This window comes from Marmota flaviventris, chromosome 14 (assembly GCF_047511675.1).
Source record: "Marmota flaviventris isolate mMarFla1 chromosome 14, mMarFla1.hap1, whole genome shotgun sequence".
NCBI classification, from domain to species: domain Eukaryota; kingdom Metazoa; phylum Chordata; class Mammalia; order Rodentia; family Sciuridae; genus Marmota; species Marmota flaviventris.
The window spans coordinates 98,229,938-98,254,067 of NC_092511.1; the positions used below are offsets into that span (position 1 = coordinate 98,229,938).

At 40.9% G+C, this 24,130-nt stretch overlaps 1 protein-coding gene and 2 pseudogenes across 1 annotated transcript; 2 read left to right on the forward strand and 1 right to left on the reverse strand.

The window, feature by feature from the left end:
* The first annotated feature begins 288 nt into the window (after window positions 1-288).
* LOC114079860 (cdc42-interacting protein 4-like) lies at window positions 289-8,295 on the forward strand. Its single transcript, XM_071601274.1, is given in 16 exon segments — window positions 289-480; window positions 2,094-2,261; window positions 2,340-2,402; window positions 2,632-2,736; window positions 2,823-2,889; window positions 2,892-2,938; window positions 3,500-3,655; window positions 3,756-3,950; window positions 4,886-4,958; window positions 4,961-5,043; window positions 5,274-5,383; window positions 7,382-7,401; window positions 7,404-7,513; window positions 7,705-7,841; window positions 7,928-8,037; window positions 8,147-8,295. Coding segments are annotated over 16 exon segments (1,785 nt in total).
* A 7,522-nt stretch (window positions 8,296-15,817) lies between these two features.
* LOC114079859 (N-myc proto-oncogene protein-like) lies at window positions 15,818-22,145 on the reverse strand (annotated as a pseudogene).
* On the forward strand, window positions 19,578-19,686 carry LOC114079867 (small nucleolar RNA U13; annotated as a pseudogene).
* Window positions 22,146-24,130: the final 1,985 nt, after the last annotated feature.

The following is a 24,130-nucleotide window of genomic DNA, read 5'->3' on the forward strand; positions in this document are numbered from 1 at the left end:
GGAGCAGGGTCAGCCGACAAGAGCCAGGTGACCTTGGGTTCTCCCTGCAACGGAGTGGGGTTCTCTGGTGCCTGGGCCCTTTAAGAAACGATTGAGGGAAAGGGGGGAAAGAAGAACCATCTGCAGCAGGGACGACCTGGCAGGATGAGAGCAGCCACAGAGATTGGAAAATGGGTGGGGGTCCTTTAAGGGATCGGTCCGGGGTGGGAGGGTGGCAATGGTCATTGAAGTGGGCGGAGCATCTGTTGGACCCACCTCCCTGGGGTCCCCAGACCTCAGGGCTCCAGGATGGGGTCCCAGCATTGCAGGGGGCATGACTTGAGGAAAGTGGACGTAGCAAGGGTAAATGGGGGGACGGGTGCACCTCCTAGGGCTCAGGCTCCCCCGGGCAGCGACCAGAGGTGGCGGTGGTGGTGGCGGTGGTGGTGGCGGCAGCGTCTCCCACAGCACAAGCAGATGGATTGGGGCACCGAGTTGTGGGTGAGTGGGGTATACCCGGCTGAAGTTCTGGGTCTACCCAGACCTTGCTGGAGTGCAGACTTTCCCCTTTGTCCCCACTGTACCTTAATGGGGCCTCGGCACTTGGCCTTCCACTGACCCCTGGGTCCCCTCCCTCTTGCCCTCTGCCCTCTCAGAGTTTCACAGCGAGTCTCAGGGCACCCCGAGGCTAAGGGAGAGCTTGCAGGCTAAGGGAAACTGAGGCACGGGTGGGTTGAGTTCTAGGACCAGGCTGGGGCACCCGCCGAGGTCACCTACTTTGAGTGCCCTGGTCAGGCCAGGAGCTCATCTTATGGCCCCTGGGTCCCTGCCCGCCGTGAGCAAGTCCCATCAGGAGAGGGAGGGGACCCTCTAGTCATCCTCCGCCCCACGTGGGACCCTCAAATCTGAGCGCTTTTCAGTCTGTAATCCACAGGTAGGAGCTAGGGAGGCTTCTGGAACAGGAGAGGGCTGAGAGGCTTGGCCCCAGACCCCTCCCGGCCCTTCTCCAATACACCACCCGAGGGCGGGCCGCTCCTTGGCGCCTCTTACCCCAGCAAGGAAGCCTCAGCTGCACCTCGGAACCCTCCCCTTTCTGGGGGCGGTGGAATTCCTAGGTTCCTGGGTGCAGCAGGGTAGCTAGATCTCCACCTCCTCTCCCACTGTGGGATTTCTTTTGGAGGTGTAGTGGGGTTAATGGGGAAGCTAAGTCTCTCTTTGGAGGACTCCCAATCAGGGAACTTGGTGCCTGACCCCCGGCTCTGAGGAGGTTTCCCCCTCCAGTAGCTGCTGCCAACCCTGCCCTTCTGGCCTTGACTCTGGCCAGACTGGCTGTACTTTCCAGAAGCTGGAGGATTAGGGGACATTTGTATGAGGGAGGTGCCTTGCTGCATTTAACACCCCTACAGCCTTTCGGGAGACCAAGACCCTGTTTTCCTGCGTCATCAATTCCTAAATGATACAGTGCAATGACTATGCCCAAGACATCAACATTGGATTAGGTAATATAAATCACCTAATGATACTGTAAGGTCTCTGGGAAGATGGGCATAGGTTCTTTGCAAATATTGCATCATTTTGTTGAATGGACTTGAGCAGCTTTGGAATTTGGGGTCCGTTTATGTGGGGAAGAGGTGTAAGGATCCTATAAATGATAATCCATGGACTGTACTACTGCTTCTCACTGTAGATATGATTATGATGTTTGATTACAGAATGTGGCCACCAGCCCCACTAGGGGCACATAAAAGTTGTGTAAGAATTATACCCCTTTACCAAAGTCCCCAAATCTGAGTTCTTTTTTTTTTTTTTTTTAGAGAATTTTTTAATATTTATTTATTTAGTTAGTTAGTTTTCGGTGGACACAACATCTTTGTTTGTATGTGGTGCTGAGGATCGAACCCGGGCCGCACGCATGCCAGGCGAGCATGCTACCACTTGAGCCACATCCCCAGCCCTCCAAATCTGAGTTCTAAATCACTTCTGAATCAAGGGTTGGAGATAAGGGATATGGATCATAACTTATAACTGTTTGGGGGATAAATGTTTGGAGTGTATCCCTTCTCATCTGTAAACAGGTCCTAGGGCATCCTGCTCCTGGAGAATCTTAATCCCAGCCTCCTGACCCCAGTCCCAGGTTTAGCCAGAAGCAGTCCTTTGTACAGATTCTCCAGGAGGTGAATGACGTTGCAGGCCAGCAAGAACTGGTGGCTGAGAACCTCAGCATGCTTGTGTGTCCTGAGCTGCTCAAGTACTCACAGGAGTTGAAGCAGGAGAGGAAGATGGTGCGGTGCCCATTCCCTGGGACTTGCCGAAGGCACCTGCCAGAACCCTTGTGAGCCTTCTCACCCTCCTTTCCATAGCACTTCCAGGAAGGATGGCAGGCTCATCAGCAGCTGGAAAGTGGCTTCAAACAGCTTGAAAATGTGAGTTCCACAGGTTGTGGGTGGCTCTGGCCTATGAGCAGGGTGAGGGTGGCCCATCCATAAAGTTGCCCCCTCTTTCTGGCCAGCACGCTCCTCTCCCAAGTGCTTCTAGCATACCTGCGGACCCCTATCTGCTGGATGACTTCCCACCAGTCCCTAAAGTCCTTGGTTTCCCACCTCCCCTAATGGGGATAGAGGCCCTTTCCTTCTGCTTCTGTCTCTTCCACAGAGTAAACATAAATTTGAGCAAGATTGCCGGGAGGCAGAGAAAGCAGCCCAGACCGCTGAGTGGCTAGACCAGGATATCAATGCCACCAAGGCCGATGTGGAGAAGGTGCATGTGGGATCTGTGACAGGCTTGAGGGGTCAGAGTGGGACATAGCCAGAATCTGGCAGTTACCTCTGCCTTGCATTCCTCAGGCCAAGCAGCAAGCCCACCTTTGGAGTTATGTGGCAGAAGGAAGCAAGAATGAATATGCGGCCCAGCTACAGACCAGGCCCATTTCTGTGTTTCACAGATGCCCAAGATATTTGATGTGAGTGCTCTAAGCTCCCAGGCCCAACTCTCACACATATGTCAAAACGCCGGCTGCCATGTCCCCATTCCTAAATTGGAATAGAATTGGAAACCTGAAGTAACAGTGAGTTGTGCATTGACTCAAGCTTTCTTCCAGGGATGCCTTTCTTTCCCTTTGAAATTTGTACTCATTTTACTAAGGCCCCAGCTCTAACAACATCTAGGTCTCAACTGCCTTCTCTTTCAGCCTCCTTTTCCAGTCTCTATTCCAGTGTGGGTGCTGGGATCATCTGTGCTGCTTCTGTTTTTTGTTTTGTTTTGTTTTGTTTTTTGTCTTCAAAGCCCTGTTTCATTGTACCCTCTTTTGAGAAGATTTTCCTGAGACCCTAGGCAAGGGTCACCTTTTCAACCCCCAGCCCTGTGTTGCAGCCCCACCCACAGGAGTATGGGTACTCCATATTGGACTGTCTTCCCCACCACACTGGGCAGCTGACAGTCAGGGCACCAACATATTTGCAGAGTGCTTCATACCTGATCTGCCTCCACCCATGTGTTTCATGCCTTTTCCCTGTCCCCACAGAAACTGCAGGACAAGGATGAGGGTAGAGCCACCTTCAGTGAGATCAGTAAGTCAGGGTACTGGCTGCTGTCAGAGACGGAACTGCAGTTGTTACTCATCATTACCAAGTGCTTTGAGGCCATGAAGGTGGTTGCCCATGCTGTGGATGCCAAGAATGTGGGTGCCTGAGTAGGCCAATGTGTGGGCACTGTGGGGATCTCCCAAACTAGGCACTGGGCCTTGCCCCTGACTGGCCACCCACAGTTCTTTCCCCCAGGACACCCAGGTTCTCATAGAGCTGCACAAGTCAGGTTATGCCCACCCTGGTGACATAGAATTCGAAGACTTCAGCCAGCCTGTGATCTGTGCACACTCAGAAAATGTCCTGGACACCCTCTCAGATGGAGAGCCTAAGTTCCAGGGCCCTGGCCATAGTCGTGCCAAGCGCTGGCCTTTTGGCAAGAAGAGCAAGGTAGGGGCCCAGAATCTTGTGTGGGAAGACAGTGAGTGGGGACAGCTGAGGCCCTAAGGAGTTGAGCCCAGCCACAGGAATGCTGAGTCCTGGGTAAGAATTTTCCTCTTGGCTACATGCCTGGGCTGGACAGAAGGAAGGCAAGTCAGCAGCACATTGGCCTGGGAGTCCCCTGAGGCTGAGGAGGGCAGGGTGTTGTCCTGTGGCATCTGTCTGCTGATGCTTGGGATGCTGGGAGAAGATCTGCTGGTGGAGTTCGTGATGGACTGACAGCTTGTGTTCCTGTCTTTTAGGAGTGCTCCTAACCCCAGATCTCTATCCAGCTGATGGATCCTTATGCCCTATAGTTTTGGTATTTTTTTTTGTTTATGTGTTTTCAGCAACAGAAATAAACCCTAACACCACTGGTTTATATCTTGGACAGCCCCTGACTCCCTAGTATGCCTCAGATATCTCCCACTGACCCCAGCCATCCTGGTGTTCAGCCCTCTCCTCCTAAGCTGTAACCCCTGACCTTTCCTGCCTTCCACAGCCCTCTATGAGTGGCATGCCACTTTGGCCTTTGTCTGAAGCCTTTCTTCATGCAAATGCCTCCTGTACCTCCTTCTAAACTGAGTCCAGAAAGCCCAGTGGACTATAGCATCCCTGTTCCAGCCCCTAGACCTAATAGTCAAGGGATGTAGGAGATGGGATAGGGAGAGGTGTGACCTCTTTCTCTGAGTCTAATGACCTCCCTGTTACCTCTCAGGTTTTGTGTTGCCCTTCCATGTGTTTTCTGTGTGGTTATGCATCTTGAGTTGGGATTTTCTTACTACTTTTTTATTTCTTTTTTGCTTTTGCTTCTCTGCATCCATACTTATGTTCATCCTTCTGTCCATCTTGATTTTCTGCCCTCACCTCCTCCTTGCCTGCCCCCTCCTGGACCCAGCTGGTAGTCACACCCCCCAACCCTCTTCCCCCTGGAGGGTGTCATGTCCTTGGCCTTGCCTCGTGGGTTCCCTTCCCAGCTATGTCTATGGTCTTATTGAGTGAGATCAGTAAGTCAGTCAATCTGTGGCTATCATCCTTCCAGATCCTTCCAGGAGGCCATGGGGTAAGTGAGGACTGTGGGAGGAGGGGGCACTGGCCCTCCCATCAGCAAAGTGGTGGACCGTAGGCTTGCTTCCTGCAGCCAGCTGGGCCCCGCTCCTTCTTCACTCTGTCCATGACCTTCTTCCAAGTTATTTGGAAGGGGAGGAAGGTGGACTTGAATCCTCAGGAGTGTGCAGCGCCTGGAAGCTTCAGCTTCAGAATCCCAGACTAAACCCTCTCTTTCCCTTGCAGACTGTGGCTTCAGAGGATTTTAGCCACTTGCCCCTGGAGCAGCAGAGACAGCGGCTCCAGCGTCAGTTAGAAGAACACAACCAGGAGCTGCACAAGGAGGAGGATCAGAGGTAGGGCCTAGCAGAGGGGCCGGGCAGGGGACTGAAGAGTGCCACTGGGTTATATTAAAGGAATGGTGTGCTCAGCAGTAGAGTGCTTGCCTAGCACAGGCAAAAAGTAACCATAAAATATTTACACTCAAAAGCACCCAAGAATGTCACAGAGACACCAGCAGGGAGGTTTTATGGGTGATTCTTCATGCGCCTGGAGGAACCTGTTGCCTTCACTGCCATGCAAGGATTTCTAGCAAACAGAGTGAAAGCTGCCAGCTTATTTAGAAGGCTGGGGAACCTGGGTTCCCAGATCAGTGAGCAAGAATTCAAGTCAATGAAATTACAAGCTCATTTTTCCTCACTTCTGGTTTTAGATACAAAATCCTGGCAAGAAAATTTATTGATGTACTACAAAACAATACATGGCATGGTGGTGTTAGTTGGGTGCAGGTATCTAACGCCACAGAACTGTATGCTACATAGTAATCACAAGAGGAAATTTTGTGTTATGTCTCCTTCACTAGAAAGGAAAAAGGTTATTTTTTTAAAGAAAAAAATACATAATCAATTGGGCATTATCCCAACAATGCAAACCTGGTTCAATATCAAGAAGCCTTGGGGCTGGGGATGTGGCTCAAGTGGTAGTGCGCTCACCTGGCATGGTGCAGCCCGGGTTCGATCCTCAGCACCACATACAAACAAAGATGTTGTGTCCGCCAAAAACTAAAAAATAAATATTAAAATTCTCTCTCTCTCTCTCTCTCTTTAAAAAAAAGGGAAAAAAATATCAAGAAGCCTTGCAGTCTTATCCACCACATTAGAGAGCTAAAAGGAAACAAAAGCATATGGCTAACTATTTAATAATTCAAACATTTAAATATTAAAAATAAAAATCTGCCAGATTAAAAAGAAAATCTTTGCTCACTTTCTCCCAAGTAGCAAATTCCTCTTCCCAGTCCTGCACATAATAGGAATGATGTTCGCCACTTGCCAGGAGGTGGTCAAGTTCTAGTTTGCTGTCTGCGAGTTACCTCTTGGACAGACGGGGGTGAAGTTGCATCCTCCACTGGGTGGTTTCTGGGTTTCTATGGTGGAGCAGCAGGTACAGGGTATGTGCCTAGAGTCAAGGCAGCCTGCTCATGAATTCCAGCTCCTGGAGGTAATGGGCAGCTTGATATAACATTTCATGTCTCAGTTTCTTCATCTGTGACATGGGTCAGGTAATGACTGAAAGGAAGCTGAGCTGAGGTCTGCCATATCCCACTAGTGCTCTACAGCTCCCACTACCCACATGGATAGAGGAGATGGGAATGGGAGACTAATGACAGGAACCGCAGCTAGAATCACGGACATCCACTGTACTCCAGCCTCTACTCTACTCACTTCACATGGACTTCCTGGATATCTTAGGTTTTTCTAAGAGATGATAAGCACAGATAGGATTCTGACTCTCTTACTATGTTTCCTTTCTTTCCTGTCCATTTCCAGTGCTGGCAATGAAACCTAGTGCCTTTCACTTGCCAGTGGAGTGCTCTGACATTGAGCTACTTCTTAGCCCCCTAGAGCAATATATATATATATATATATATATATATATATATATATATATATATATATATATATATATATATGTATGTGTTAGGACTTGCTGTGTACAAGTACTGTACCAGTCCTCACAACAGCCCACATGGCAAACACATGCATTTATTCCCATTTTCAAGGTTAAGGTGCAGATAGTGCTCTATAGCCTAAGCTCACACCACCAGGAAATGCCAATCCAAGATGCCAACCCAGGCAGTGAGTCCTACTAGCATTGGAGCTCTTTTTTGTGGGTTTGGCCACATTGCCCAGGCTGGCCTCTAACTCTTGGGCTTAAGCAACCCCTAATACTTCAGCCTCCCCTGAGCTGACACCACCATGTCTGGCCCCCGCATTTGAGTTCTAATCATTGTGTGGCCTTGCTCCTTGCTGTGAGCACCTTCACCCACTACTCCTTTCTTCACCGTCTTGCCCCAGGGAATCTCTGAAGAAAATGAAGTGTGTTATGAGAAGACACCCCAGATGGGTGACCCTGCCAGCTTGGAGCCCCAGATCACAGAAACACTGAGCCACATCAAATGGCTGAAATTGGAAGTACAGAAGTACAAGGTAAGGGGAAGGCCCTGGGGAGGGGTAGAGTCATCACCAGCCTGGATAAGTTACTTCTGGCTGGGGTACAGGGATCCAGTTGTTTCTCATCAACATCTTGGGTGTGCCTGGGTGATCTCAGGAAGAATCCAGGTGCAGGGTGGGCCACCTCTGAACCCTGGCCTGGAGATGATGTGATCTCATCCTCCAAGGCTTGGCTGGCAGAAGCTGAGAGCCGGGTCCTAAGCAACCTAGGGGACAGCCAGTGCCAGCACACCTGTCCTCACAACCCCCCATCCAGTGTCCCCAGGGACAGTAGCAGAAACGCTTCACAGGTCAACAAGGAGAGGTGAGCCAGGAGGCCAGAGCAGGTATGGCCAGAGAGACACAGAGGACCTGCCTCCATCTGCCTTCTTGCCCCACACTGCTCTGAAGAGCACACTCAGAAGAGGGCCAGGAAACCCCTATGTACATGGCATGTGATGAGGATTTTGAGGAGCCCGCATCACCCATAGGCCAGTGTGTGTCCATTTACCACTCTGAAGGTGAGAACACATGGGGGTGGAGGGGTGGGGGCACATCAGTTGCTCTGGTGTCTCTGGCTAGTTTGTTCAAGTTTTTCTAATGCAGAGACCTGGGCCGACCCCACAACAGGGTCCAGCGAGGGCACCATCTCTATGACCCAGGGTGAGGACCTCAGTCTGATGGAAGAGGACAAAGGCGATGGCTGGACATGGGTCCGGCAGAAACAGGGAGGTGAAGGCTCTGTGCCCACCTCCTACCTCCGAGTGCCACTCAACTGAACCTGCCAGAAGCAGGAAGAGGGGGCCTATAAGCTGTTGCTCTTGGGCATCGGGAGCCCAGGACCTATGCACTTCATTTCTGCCCCGTAGCTTTGGCTGTGACCTGTGTAACCTGCTGCCCACCCCCATCCCACCTGTCATCCCAATAGACCCGCTGTACCTTTCAAAATCAGTGTGCATACTCATGTTCAAGTCTTTTCTTCCTGCCACTTGGCTTGGGCCATTTTGTTACCTATCATTCTTATTGATTTGCAATAAAGCAACCGTAGCAAGCTTTCAAATATAAAAATTCAGAATATGAACAGGCCCCTGAGCACTTTGGTGTAACTCATTCAAAATGACCAGTTAAATTCTGCTACACTTGTTTGATATTGTTCTGCTCCTTCTATGGAGGAAAAAGGAACCCATATTGACACCTTTGGTTAGCCCAGTCATAACCACTTCTACAAGCCCAGTCATAACTACTTCTACATTCATGCACTGTATATGAATAAAATGTATCTAAGTCACAGAATTTATGGTAATTTATTACATCAGCATTAGGAAGCTTTGAATGGGAAAGGGTCTTGCATTCATGTTTAGGGTGAAATTATGAATTGTTAGTTTAAATCTGAGAATATGGCAAAAACAATAAATTAACTAGTAATGTTTTCTATGAACATGAGTAGAGCTCAGAAATTAAGAATGACTATAGAAAATTTAAATCTATCCTATAGGCTTGGGGTTGTGGCTCAGAGGTAGAGAGCTCACCTAACACATGCAAGGCCCTGAGTTCTATCCTCAGCACCACATAAAAATAAAAACATAAAATAAAGATATAGTGTCCAACTACAACTAAAAAATAAATACTAAAATAAATCTATCTCATATCTCAATATTCAATTTGCAAGCTTATCTCATATCTTTGTGTGTTTCAAAGACTGTCTTCTATTAAATGTTACTGAATCTAAACCTTCATTGTCAGGGTAACTATATATGTCTAAATACACTTGTTCTGCTTTCCAGTGAAGCATTAGTCAAAATTACTTCTATCGGGTGAAAACAAGAGTGACCCTACAGAGAGTTGGAGAACAGCAAAGGCAATATGTTATAATGTTTGAATATCAGATTGTAGAGTCTATGAGCAATAAGAAGGCACTTAATCCATACACATTATCATGTTACATTATTCAATTTCCCTGAACTGCAAATGGAGCAGCCAACATGGGACAACTTATCAATAACAGGTTCTCCAGTTTAATTTTATATTGAAAATAAAAGAAGGTATTCCTTTAAATATTGCTCATTCTTATTTTAGTTGTAGGAAAAACTTACCTTTTTGACAAGTTTCCATGATAACAAGATGTAAACTGTTTCATTTGCTTTGAAATACAGAAATAAGTAAGCACATCACTGGGATTTCATTGATTTTTTAAAAATTTATTTATATTGAAGTTAGGAAATATGTAATTACTTTTAGTTTATATGTGATTTTTTGATTTACCATCTCTTCTTGATCCACCATATTTTATTCAACATTGAAATCACAATATCAACATTCATATGAACACTAAATGGAAAATAATCAGAAATATTTTAAGTACTATTAGCTTAGAATGCTATGCAAAGTTTTATGTGAATTTTAGCAAGTGCATAATACATTACTGGGAGTCATTGTAATATACTCTACTAACTTTTTAGAAAAAGGAAATAAAAGAGTCAGATGTTCTCTATTAGTTCATGAGAACAATGACTTTTTTCAGGTTGTCTTTCTTATTGCTTTGTTTTTTTCACTGCCTTTCCTCTGGTTTGTTTCAAAAGCCTGGAACAGATTTGATATTCTGGAAAGCACTTTTAATAAAAACTAAAACCGCATTTAATTAATTTTCATGAGCTGTACATTTTTTCATATTTAGTATTTTTCAATCACTGAGATGTAATAATACAGCCAGGCACCATGTTTTCTGCATGCAGAATGGATGTCAGCAACTGGAAACTTCATAATGGAGAGAATAGTGCTGTGCTCTTGGAAAATCCTACACCATCAATAATCTGAAGAATACTGACGGTATTTTTTCTAAGGCTAAATCTTGACCACTCTGAATAGATAGGTATTTTGAGAAACCAGGGCTCTAACTTTTAAAATCTGAGGTATGTTCACCACAGTATGGTTTACTTATGTGGTCATTTCTTTGCATAGATGCATATAATTTATCAATCTATGAAGTATTTCTGAAAGTTCTCCTTCAATAATAATGTAAATAAAAATTCTAAACAGATTCTAAAATTCTATAATAGATCAGAAATTTCATTCTCAAAAAGAAAAAAAAGTCTTTTAAAGATTTATTACATAATGATAAATAATTGAACTACCTCTAAATTGTAACAGAGAGATGACAACTGAAGCAGAATTAAAACCAAAAAGCAAAAGATGCTACCAGAAGTCGCAGGAGTTGAACATTCTTTGTCAATTTGACATTTTGCCACCAGCTCTAACATTATCACTGCATGTAACTAAGCATAGATATATACAAGTCATAGTTGCATAACATATTTACATTAATGAAAATGAACTCATAAATAAGAACATTCTTTTGTGCTTCCTATTTCCTGTTTCTTCATCTTAAGAATTTAAGTCAGTATTCAGATAATTTTATTGATTGTTTAAATTACAGACCAAGAATTTCCCAGCTAAACATTGCTCAAGTAGATCCTTTCTTCAAATGGAAATGAGATATATTAACCCTAAGATTTGTACCAAAGCTGAGAATTTTTTAACAAATTGTACTGACTAGGATAAAATTACTCTGAAACTAAATCAAAGGCAACTATATAATGGGAATTGATAATTTGATAATTGATGCATATTCAAGTAAAATATGATCATATCTGTAAACAAAAATGGAGAAACATAATAACTGGACAATCAAATTTGTTATGAGACAGAGAAATTATTATATTCTATAGTGACAATGAATATGGTAAACAACAGTTTATTCTGTGTTTCAAAAGATCTAGAAAAGAGGTTTTTGAATGTTTCTAACAAAGAAATGATAAATGTTTGATGTCATTGATATGCTGATTTGATCACTGCACATTGTACAATGTATCAAAATGTGGCAATGTGCCCCAGAAATATGTACAATGATTCTATGTCAACATTTTCAAAAGTTTATTTTGTATGAGGAACTCTTGTAAGCAACATATGTCTATGTATTATTTTATTCTAATTATATTCTATTTTTATTCTAACTATAATAAAGGCATAAAGATTTACACATATTTAATAGTATATATCAGTTAACTGATGATAAGTCAGTTTTTTGTCTATTTATACATTCCCAAATGAATAATGATCTCATTTCTTAAAATGATTACACGAATAGAAGTTTTTCCATGTAACTAACAGTGGGATAATAAGGATAAATAATACTATGTAATTTTCTCTAGTCATTTATAATATTATGAAGAAAAGGCAAGTGCATATAGATTTATTAAATTGTAATTATCAATCTCATGAACCTCAAACTCGACCTTTTAATTACTAAGATTGGCATAGTGTATTGCCTCTAAAGTTTGTGGTCAATGCCTCTGACAGTTTAGTATAGACTAGTTTGTTAATATATTATAACACACAAACTTTAAGATATATGTTCTTAACTATGATTACATTGGATTAAATTGATTATCAAGTTTAAGGTCATGGGCTTAGGCTCTTGCCCACTTTAACTACATAGATGCAATATGTTTAAGAGAACATTAAGTGGACTACTTTTCATAGTTTCCATGGTTGGTTTTGTTTAAGTTGACTGGTTTAAGGATATATGGATAATTTAAAAAAAAAAACTGTGTATTTCTAAGTGTCTTTGTGCTCAGCAGACTGAGACCCTCCCTGTCTCAAAATTAAAAAAAAAAAAAGAAGGGATACGAAAAAACCGGCAGCTAAACATGGTGATACAAATCTGTAACCCAAGTCACTCAAGAGGTTGAGGCAAGTGGATCACACAAGTTCCAGCTCCCATGGTCAAGTTGGTAAATGCCTGTCTCAAAATAAGGAGGAAAAAGGCTGTGGAGCTGGGTGTTAATCAGTGGTATAGCACTTTTCTGATATGTGGGAGGCCATGGGTACATTTCTCGGTAACAAAAATAATTTTTAAAAAGGGAAAAATTTAGTTAAGCAATGAATTTTTCCATAAAACCAAGTCACCTCTGGGAGTAGAGAAAGGACAAGGAAATCATTTAAATTTGGGAAGATACATTTTTCTAGTCTCTATTGCAAAGGCTTAGATAGGTGATCTCTAGGATTCAGTATTTATTCTCTGAGTATAGAGCGAGCAGAGTAAGAAAACAGTCAACACCTGGTGCTGCATGCACAATGCATTCTGCTCTCTTTCTTTGGCTATAATGTCTTCAACAGTTTCAGAAAGACTAGAGATGTCAAACCAAGACTCAACCCTGGAAGAAAAAACTGTATCATAAGTTAATTTATCAAATCAATTCAATTATACTAATACATGCTTTTCAATTTTACAATAATTTGCATATTATGGATATTTTGCAAAAAAATCCCCTTAGATGCAATTTGTAAATATATAGAAGACATTTGAATGACAAAGAGGAAGTGATTGTATTGTTTGAACCAACAATCAAGAACTGAGATTTGGCAGAAGGCCCAGAGTTCAATCCTGGTACTGAAGAAAATAAAAAAAAATGGCTGAGGACATAGCTCAGGGGTAGAACACATGCCTGGCATGTGAAACTTGGGTTTGATTCCCAGCACTGCAAAAAAAAAAAAAAATTAATTTTATTAAGAGCTATGATCTGAAAGGGAACATTTTTCTAATTTCAAATATGTTAACATAATCTTATAATAGCTTAAATATCAAAAAAAAAAAAAAAAGAGCCAGGCATGGTAGTCCACTCCTATAACTGAGCTACTCTGGATTCTAAGGATGGAATATCACAAATTTGAGGCCAGCTCAGCAACTTACTGACATTTTTCGTCAAAATAAATAAGAAAAAGAGCTGGCTATGTTGCTGAAAACTGAGCGCTCTCATTCACACCTGCCACTATTAGCAATCACTCCTGGGTTAAATACCAATAACCCCACCACCACCCCTCAAAAACCCCACAAAGATTAAGGAATAGAGTTTTGTTTATTTGCTTTTAAACTGGTAGGTATTAAAATCAAGACCTCAAGCCTGCAAGTAAATCACAAGCCCAAAGTACATAATTTATAAAACATGCTGTATGGTTACAAAATCAATAAAAATGTGTAAAACCCATGGCCACATGATGTAATTCTATAGGTATTTATCTGATACATTTCAACAAATATTTTTAACTTTATCATAAATATAACTTCATAATATATCTAATGCATATCCTTAGTTCCACTCAATGTAAAAAAAATCATTAAAGTGAGCAATTAAGTGTAAATATGTACATATTAATAACATTTCTAAATAATATGTTTTTAGTGTATCAAAATTTGAAAAACTGCTACTTTTATATAGTAATGAAACTAGATGTTTTCAGACAAAAATTGCCTAAAGTATGTTTTTAAAAATTTCAATTCTCAGCTTTTAAATATTCCAACTCAATAGGTCTCCACAGGACTTGAAAATATTCTCCTTGAATAAAAGTTTGCATAGTCATAATAATCAGCCTGACCTTGGCCACCAATATTTCACAATCAGATATAGAATACATTCTCAAAATAATACATTACAGCATTTCCCCATGATCGTAGAAGTAAAAATCTATTATTTTGACCTCATTTTCTTGTATTTCCATGTGAAATATTTTGTCTCCTCTTCCAATGAGTATACTTTTTCCATATATTTTTTATGATATAATCTAAAATTCACCCAATTTCTAGAATAAAACTGCTAGGTTAATATCTGTAAACCTTGGTTTTAATCTTCACTCTTATGTTAATCTAGTTATGTTCTATAATAACTTTGTGAATAGGCTTTCTTTTTTAATTTTTTAAATTGTTGATGGACCTTCGTTTATTTATTAATTTATATGTGGTGCTGAGACTCAAATCTAGTGCCTCATATAAGCTAGGTAAGTGCTTTACCATTGAGTTGAAGCCTATGCACCATTTAGACTTTTAACATGTGAGGTTGGGAATACATTTAACTTTTTTTATCTCCATGGATTGTTTAGTAAAGTTAAAAATAGGAAAATTTAACTAAAGCTAAGAAGGATTTGTGGAAGGTAGTAATTTTAGTTTTTCTTTAACAAACAGAGGTAAGTTTTTTGTTTTGTTCTGTTCTGTTCTGTTTCACAGTGCTTGCGAACAAAACCCAGGCCTCACATGGCTAGGCAAGTACAATCCCATTGAGCTACCTCCCTAGTCCAATGCAAGTTAATTTTTAAATCATCTTTTATCTGCTATCACATACTTTGTGTCAAAAATGGAACACACAATATACACTACAAAGAACATGAAAAAATAATCATTCAATTTAGCTACCTAGAAGAAAGGAAATAATGTCAGCAAAGAGAAAGGATTTTGAGGTTTTGGGAAAAAAACAGAAAACAGTTACATATTGTCTTACCTACCTTTTCAAGTAATCAAATACATGTGGAAACAAAAAGTTTAGCAATGACTAAAATTCTGATGAATGGTTCAGTAAGAGTCAGTAAAAGAATTTTGTTAGCATTGAACTGTTTTAACTCCCTGATTAGATGGCATTTCATATTCTTGGTCCTGTGTCCTTCACCTATTATTAAGTATTTCCAGGAACAGTGATGGAAACTTTCATATGAAAATGTATGTATCAAATTTAGTTTTGTATCAGCATCATACTAAAATATACAGGCAGTGTAAAAATCAGTACATTACATAACAGAGATTAACAATATATTTATATACAAAACATGCTCCTCAAACATTGAGGTATTATTACTATACTTCGGTTTGAACTTCCAGTCTGATACTGGCTGCAAAAATCTCCTCTCATTACCCAGGACATACACAAAAGGCAGGTGTGTCAGTGGTGTTTACAGAAACATTCCCCAGAGGCATCAAATGGCAACCCCCTGACATGGAATGTGCTGGAACTTAAGCAGCATTGTAAAAAGAAGGAGTGACTCTCTGTTGTTTGAAAACTGGAATTAACAAGGTGACTTTCACAGCCCCAAAGTCACAAACTCCCATGACTCTCATGGAGGTGAAATGCAGGAAATTGAAAAGCCACCCAGCACCCCATCATGTGGGATCTCTCAGGTCCTGGTTGAAACCCACACATCCTTCCTCCCTCCCAGATACAAATGACAGAGACCCAATTTGAAAGAAAATCAACATTAATGATGTCAAACCAATGTTTGTTTAAAAAAATCAAAATGTGGGGCTGGGGTTGTAGCTTATTAGTAGGGGACTTGACTCGCATGCATGAGGCCCTGGGTTTGATCCTCAGCACTATATAAATAAATAAAAAATAATGATGTTGTGTTCATCTACAATGAAAAAAATATATTTGCAAAAATTGAAATATGCAAAGCGGCACTGACTGCCCATTTGAGAAAGGTTTAGCACGTTCAACTGAGTTCCAATTTCTTTAGCAACTGCTGCTGTCTTTCCTGCAATCTCTCCTTTTCCAGCAGAAGACAATGCTCCTTGGCCTGCAGGTAGTGAATGTGTTCTGTGGCTTTTCTCAAATGACCAGCTGGGTGGCCTTCTTATTCTTCACCAGCTCCGGCAGGAGGTCCTTGGGCGTGAGAAAGTTGGATGGCAGGTTGTGGTGGCGCAGGCGCTCCATGGCGTTCCGTCTGCGGCGATGCTTGAGGTACTCAACGTTTGAGTGTCCAGAACTCAAGCTCTTAGCCTTTGGGAGGTTGGAACTCTTGAGAGGATGTGGGGGCACCTCACTCTTGATCTTCTGGAGCGGCACGTCCTCACTGTGCACGTAGGCGAGGATATGGCGTAGCTGTACTGCTGGGGGGTGGGGACACAGCGTTTGAGGATGGGCTCACTGGACTGGGCTCTCCCCAGGCCCAGGGCTGTGTTCTTGGGGAGCAGGGTGATGGTGAGCATGGCGAAAGCCTTGATGTTAGCTACGGGAGGAGATTTCTCCACTGGGTCCACATCCATTTCCTCTTCTTCATCTTCCTCCTCCTCATTCTCCTCGTCTTTGATTAAAGAATGGAGGAACATTCATGCGAGACACATGTGAGCAAAATGAACAGACTTATATATTCTTGGGTCTAGTTCCCACATGGCAGGCCATAATAGGATATGCTATAATTTTGGGTCCCTCAACATGTGGAAAGAATGTACTTATTTTATAATTATATATGGAAATAACTTTTCCTTCCCCAGAACTCCAGAGTACTGTGGATTTCCTTTTAAGATTTTTGCAGGTGGTACTGTGGGTGTAGCTCAGTGGTAGAGAACTTGCCCATCATGTGCATGGAACTGGGCTCCACACCAGCACCAAACAAAAACAAATGCAAAATAAAAAACAAGAACAACAACAACAACAAAACGTCCAGCAAGTGGCTGAAATACAAACAATCGGAGCTTGAGGTCAGACAGAAGCCTTGCTCTACGGTACACTAGCTGCAAGATCCTGGGCAAGATACAGAAGAAACTTTCTAAGCCTCAGTTTCTTAGCTCTGCAATGAAGATAATACCACAGCACCTTTGAATTTGGTGAAGAATATATAAACTTAGCTCAGAGCTGGGCTTAGGAGACAGATATTCAGTAATGGGAGCTTTTAGCATAATGTCCAGGCAATCTGCCCCCATGGACTCATGGACCTTTACATCTTTGCATTTCAGGAGTCTCCTTTATCGACACTCATTGCTGAGTTTGATTTTCACTCCTTAAACTCAAGGAACACTTTAATTAACTGATGAAGAAAAATAACTTTAGTTTCACAAATATGAGTTTCATACAGTAGGCAGTTTTTCACCAAGCAAAGGTCCAATCTTAAGTACAGAGCCATAACTCACAGCAGCTACACACTCCTTAATGGGAGCAGCTCCTAAGTCACCAACAATAACAGCAACAAAAAACGTGTAGCAGCTTGTGTGGGTTTTCCCTCCTCTCCTCATTTACTACCACACTAGGATAGAAAATTATTGTTTAAAATGCAAGCATGAAAATCAAAACACAACTTAGGCTCGATCTGATTGGGAATGGAAAGCTGAAAATTTGTGGGATTTGTTCTAAAACTGAAATGGGAGGCTGTTCCAGTCTTGTGGGTCCCCTTAAGCCTGTGTTTTGATTTTCTTCCAAGAATATAGATGTTGGAAGGAAATGCTTCCTCACTGAAACCTATCAAAGCACAGATATTAAAGGGATAGAACCCTTTCAAACTGCAGGCTTATCACCAAGTTCCCTTCCAGGAGTCTTAGAAGGATAGGTTCCTAGCCCTGAAGGAAACTCATACTTTTTATCCATGTGCAATGTGGAAACAGTGGTTCTCAAGTCCCAAGGAGGCCCAGCCTCAGGCTCCAAGGACAAGGGCTATTCTAGTATTTGGGTGGAGTTCTGAACTCTCAGAGCTCCAGGTAAAAGCTTGTTGTTGTTTTTTTTTTTTTTTTTTTAACACTTCCCATCCATTTAAGATGCAAATACTCACAAAGAAATAATCTCTGAATCCTACCAGGCTGTTTGCATTTATGGAGGGGTCCTAAGTGCTCACCCTCATCTTCAAGAGCACTGGGTTACAAAACACAACTCAGATCTCAAAGTAAGCCTGGTATTATGGCTAGGAGGCAAAACTGGATCTAGTTTTCAAGAAGACCCACTTTTGGGGGGGGGTCGGGGCAGAGAGAAAGAAAATCAGTGGCCACCATCTATACAGTTTCCTTCTAACTTCTTGTGCCCTAAGTAGGATCTTGTACAGATATTGTGTCTTTTGGGGGAGTCTTTCACTTCCTATAGCCAGGGCCTGAGTCCCTTTCCACTTTGGCACTAACAGGTTTCTGCCCAGGAAAGCATGCAGCAGCCTTTGAACTCCTACACGGGTTGGCCACCAACTTTTCCCTTGAAATGAAGATGCCGGATCAGGGTGAGGATAGACACAGCTCAGATTAAGGTCCCCAAAGAAGGTGGAATCAACTTCAGGGAGGCCTATCTTTAACCAGGAGGACGCTTGCAGTAATCAGGACCACCAACAGCTCCTGCTCCGCAGAGTCAAAACACCAAAGGTAACGAAGGGACCAGGACCTCAGCTCCATGGCTCCAGGGAGGCAGCCAGACCACAAAAGGCTTTACCTGAGTCGCTCAAGACGTCCTCTCCGGGGGTCCTGTGGCCACCACCTTTGGCAGGGAGGCGGCCCAGGCGCAGAGGGGAGGTCACCTTGGCACCAGCTGGGGCTGCTCCAGCAACCACAGCACCCAAGGCACGGGCACCAGCCTGGGCGATGGACACAGGAGCGGGATCCCGCTGGTTCACCGGGAAGGGGAAGACCCTGCCGGACCCATGAGCTCCGCGCCGGGGTTGGCGAGCTCCGCAGGTAAGGCAGCTCAGCACGGCAGGCTCTGGCCGTCCTGCCTCGCCCCCGGCTCCCAGGGCGGCCAGCTCCCGGGCCCCAGGCAGCGGGACTCGCGGACCGGCCCTGTTGCAGCGTCTTGTTCAAGGCCTGCACCAGCTTCTCGCCAACGGAGAGGGCTCCACAGGCAGTCCTGCAGGATGAGCGGGCTGGGTGTCGGGCCGCCGTGCCCACAGGCACGTGATGCAAATATTTTTAAGCAAAATTCACAGAAGGGATCTATGGCCTCAAAAAGGTTAAGAAACTTGATAGAGCACAAATACTAAATGGCACAAATAGGAAATCTGGCACTGACAAAGACTGAGCAGAGATATTTAGTTTTATTCTGAGTACTGAAAGGAGAATAGCAATAAGGATGGTCAGAATCGAGAAGGACATAGATAAGTTTATGCGACTTCCCGTTTTACGCTAAAGTGCACACTTCAAGTGAACTTCTCAAACACATTTAGTTTGAAATATATGTTAGAACTGCATACATGTCCATTGATAAACGAAATTGATAACTGAATTATAACAGAATGAAACGTTCAGAAAAATGGAAAAAAAAATACCAGAAAAGAAGTATTCAGGCCATTCTTTTAGATATTTTCCTGACATCAAATTTCTTTATATATCATGAAGTTATGATATGATTATGATAAAGTTATGATATGATTCAATCTGTTATACTAACCAAGATATAATTGATGACATGGATTTTATGACCTATATAAAATGAATTAAATTTTAATCATTTATTTCATCATGACAACAATCTTTATTATAACTTATAAAAATAGAATAAAGACCCTTTTGGTTCATAAGTGTGATGATTATTGGGTGTTCATGTGGCTGGTGTGGGAGATGTGCCTTGCTCTACACCTTGTCACTACATCTGCACATTATTTATCTGTTGTCAAAAAAAAGGCTAAGGAAGGTATTTTATTAGGTAAATTTAAACTCCTTCTTTCTCTCTTGAGTTCTTATTTCTTTTTAATAAATGATGTAATTCCACCTTACTCTGATCTCTCCTCCTGGGGCCCATGAGCCACCCTAGAAATTGTCTAAAAAGATCAAAAAGAATTATCTTTCTTATTACCTTCCAATATGCATCACATACTGTCCTGTTCAATTTTCAATTTCCACACTGTACTGTCTTGTTCAATATTCAGTTTTTTGTCTTTTAATTTTTTTAACAATTCTATACCAACTAAAGGATAAAATCTAACTATAAATAATGACAGATCTGAACATTCTTGATCTCTTTACCCTCTACACATAATTCCGGTATATTATATTTTCACTTCCCTGAACACAGTTGCTTCAAAATATGTTCAGGCCTCATCTCCTGGGTGAAAATTTACAGACTAGCCCTGGCAAACTACCCTAAAATGTTTAATTATTGTATTTTGCACATAAAAGTGAACACAAAATTTTTCATTATATGGATTCATCATTTTCACAATGTTAATAGTATTTGTATGAAAGTCAATGTTAATTTTTTTATAAGCATAAATACCCAAAGAAATTGATAAAAAAAATTCTTTAAAATTATTAAGGTACCAACTAATTATACCAAAACTAACATTTCATTTACACTATTTTTATTAAATAGATGAAAGTCTGATGGCTTTGACAAATAGATAACATAGAAATCACCATTCAGTGAGGGAAGGAGAGAAGGAGAGAAGCACACAGTCAACTTCACATAAAAAGTAGCTTTGAGGGCTGGGATTTGCTGGCCTAGCACGGGTGGGACCTGGGTTTGATCCTCAGAACCACATAAAAATAAAGGCATTGTGTTCTGTCAATCTACACCTAAAAAGTAAATATTAAAAAAAGAGTAGCTTTGAGTATTAAAAAGTTAATTTTTTAACCAATAAATCTCTAAAACAACATGGATCTGAAAGTTTTTATAATTTTTACACTTTTTTTTTTTAATTCTAAGTCAAGATCTTTCACACACACAAAAAAAGAATTCTGAGCTAGAACAAAAAAAAAAAAAAAAAAAAAACACTTAAAAATTTTTAGGAAAACTGAGAGACACCAAAGGTTTACATTGCACCAGAGCCAGTACAAATGTGCTGAGGACAGCAAATATTTTAGTATATGAGAAGATAAATCTATACACAACTTACAAAATGAACTTCAGTTTCACATAATTCACATATTGTTATTGTTTGTTGTGTAGCTTTTAAGAAATACAAATATCTTAAGAGAAACAACTGAACCTTGCCAATATAGTAAGAATTCTTGCCAAAAATGAATGTATGTAATTCTTACTCTTTATGTATATTCTTTGCCAAAAAGAAAAGATTATAATAAATTAGATTTATTTAAGATTTCTAAAATCAAATAGCAAAAATGCAATTGAATAAGTGATATTCTAAAATTGTTGGCTCTTGAAATACTGCATCTTTTTTAACAAATTGAATTAGGAATGATCATATTTTAGAAAACTCATCATTTTTAAGGAAGCTAGCTACTTTCATTTAAGTACCATTTAACTCAAAAACTTGGCAACTCAGAGATGTCACATGACTCAATTATATGCATGTTTAAGAACTGTATCAATTCAACACACACTCATTCAAATGCACATTTTACTGAGCACTATACCAATATCAATGGAGGTCATAAAAGCATTAAAATACTCTCCCTATCATGGAGGATTTTATAGTCTAGTTGGAAATTCAAGACCCTAGAAATAACAGCAAACAAAAGGAAGTGCATAAAAATATAGCTTAAAAGAGAGTCACAATATTGGTGGGTGCTTAAACAACATTTTTTGGCTATGAATTAGCTTTATTATGGCTTCATTATTGCATTAGCATTCTTCAAATATAATACCATGCATAAAAAGAGCATCATTTCATTTAGAAAAACAACAACTATAACAAAATAATGGAAAATAAATTTATTCCCAGAGAGTGTTATTAAGGTCAAAACATTGAATAAATAAACCTATACAAACTATTCTTTCATGTAAATGCTAAAATTAATTAAAACAAAATAGTCATGTTTAGTAAGGGGAAAGATAGCAATAAGTTGTGAAAACATTGAAACTAAGGTGAATAGAGAAAATCATCAAAGAGCAGCATTTGTTTTCATAAAAAAAACCAAAAAAACAGTTTCTCCAATTAATACTTATTTTGAGTTTTGGTGACTGGGAAAAAGTTCCAAATAACAGAGCTAGGGAAGAACTTTTGGAAAGCGTCATCATTAGAGAGAAATGAGGAAATCACAATCTGCTCTTTCGTTAGAAAGGCCTGGGGACTCATCCAACCTGAAGGCAATGGAGGTGTCTCTGCCCTGCCAAACGAAACTCTCACAGCATTCAGATCTCACAGACATTCTCTTTTCATTTCCATCCATCTTGCATCTTCTTTTTCTTTCTAATCTCATTTCTATTAGAATTTTAGCTTTTCCAGTGAATTGTTTTACTCTCTCCATCTTACATATATGGTTTGGTTTCTTCACTGGAATTTTGGTTTTGCTTTTATTCTAAGATGCATATCACTCAAATTTATTTCTTAGCTCTAAATACTACTTTCAAATTTTAAGCCCAGTTGTGCTAATTTTCTTTTTCTTTTTCTTTTGCGTTTGATTTCTATATCTCCGATCAAATATATTTCTTCTGAATTTAAGGTCAGAAAAGTTAGGGATAGCCTCCATTCTGCTTAGTCTGAAATATTGACATTTCCTCTTGCAAGCTTGTGTTTTGCTGGTGATCAATACAAAAGAGAAAAAAAAGCAGCAGAAATAATAAATTGATAACTCATTGCTATAAAATATAAGTTCAGTCTTAAAACCAGTTCCAAAATAAAAATATAGTGACATACATATGTACAAAGGATTTAATTTTATTATCATATTTTAACTAACTCATGTTTTCATCTAAAATATTTTGACAGGTCTCCAAAAAATCAATCAAAGTGTACATTTATATTAACATCAGAAAACTCTTTCTCTCTATTTAATAAGATGACATCCACTCAAACTCATTTCTATCTCTAGTGTGGTGCCTTAAGGCCATCATATTTGATAGTCCTAAGAATAAATTTGGGATGCTCTCTTGGGAACTTTTAAATACTAGAGATATATGGAAATAATTTTGGCTTTGAGCAAAGAAGGCTATTCCTTATTTTACTATTTAGAGAGTATAATTATTCTACATTGCTTTTCCCCTAGGATACTATAATTTTGGCAACACTTCCATTCATTGTTCTTACCCAAGGTACACGTGGGCCACAGACTTTGAAATAGAAACACATGTCCATTTGGAGGACAAAGGTTTGTCCTAGTCTAGCCTCAGTGAAACTTACAAATGTTGGGGCTGCATCATGAAAATTGGGCAAAAAATTTGAAAGAAAATAAAAATCATTCTCAGTTCACTAATGGAATGAAGAAATAATTTTTTGTGTTTTGTTTTTAAAATGGGGGGCTATCTCATAATCTCTGAAAACCAGCACAATGTCAGAAAAAAAATATTGCTTAATAAAACCACAGCAACAATCACAGCTTACCAGCAATAACTCTGAGGTTTATTTTTGCCCTCCTCTAATCCAAAGAGTCTCTCTTATTTTTGGAGCATAGTGCTGTCTCTGGATAATACAAGTTTCCCTAGCCAGTGCCTCTCATGGACAGGTAATCTAAGAATAGCAGAAGGCATGAAGACTGTCATGCTAGGTTCTTTGCATGGCTTCCCATTACACAGTAAAGTACCTCTTATCTTCTCTGGGACTCAGTTTTTCCTCCTCTTAAATTACAATAATAATTAAACTTACTTTCTAGGGTTTCTTGGGGAATTAAAATAACTAGTAGAAAGAGTGATTCTTGCACTTGGTAAATTAGTTTTCTTACTTCCCTCTATTCTCTCTGTATTAGGCAAGGTTCATTAGAAAAACAGGATCAATAGATTGTTTGCATATGTGTGTGTGTGTGTGTGAGAGAGAGAGAGAGAGAGAGAGAGAGAGAGAGAAGAAGAAGAAGAAGAAGAAGAAGAAGAAGAAGAAGAAGAAGAAGAAGGAGGAGGAGGAGGAGGAGGAGGAGGAGGAGGGGGGGGGAGGAGGGGGGGGATACAGCTTTAGTTTTAGGCATTTGCTGAGATTGATAATTCTAAAATCTACAGAGCACTCCTGTGGGTTAGAGAAGAGATGATGATGTAGTTTCAGTCTAAAGGAAGTCTGGCAGCAGAATCATGCTTCTTTAGAAGAACTCAGTCTTTTCTCATAAAGCCTTCAGTTGATTGGATCAAATTACGACAGGTATTTTGTCTTACTGAAAGTCTGTTTAAATATCAATCGCATCTAAAGAAATCTTCATAACAACCTCTGTATGGGACTTTCACCAAAATTTCG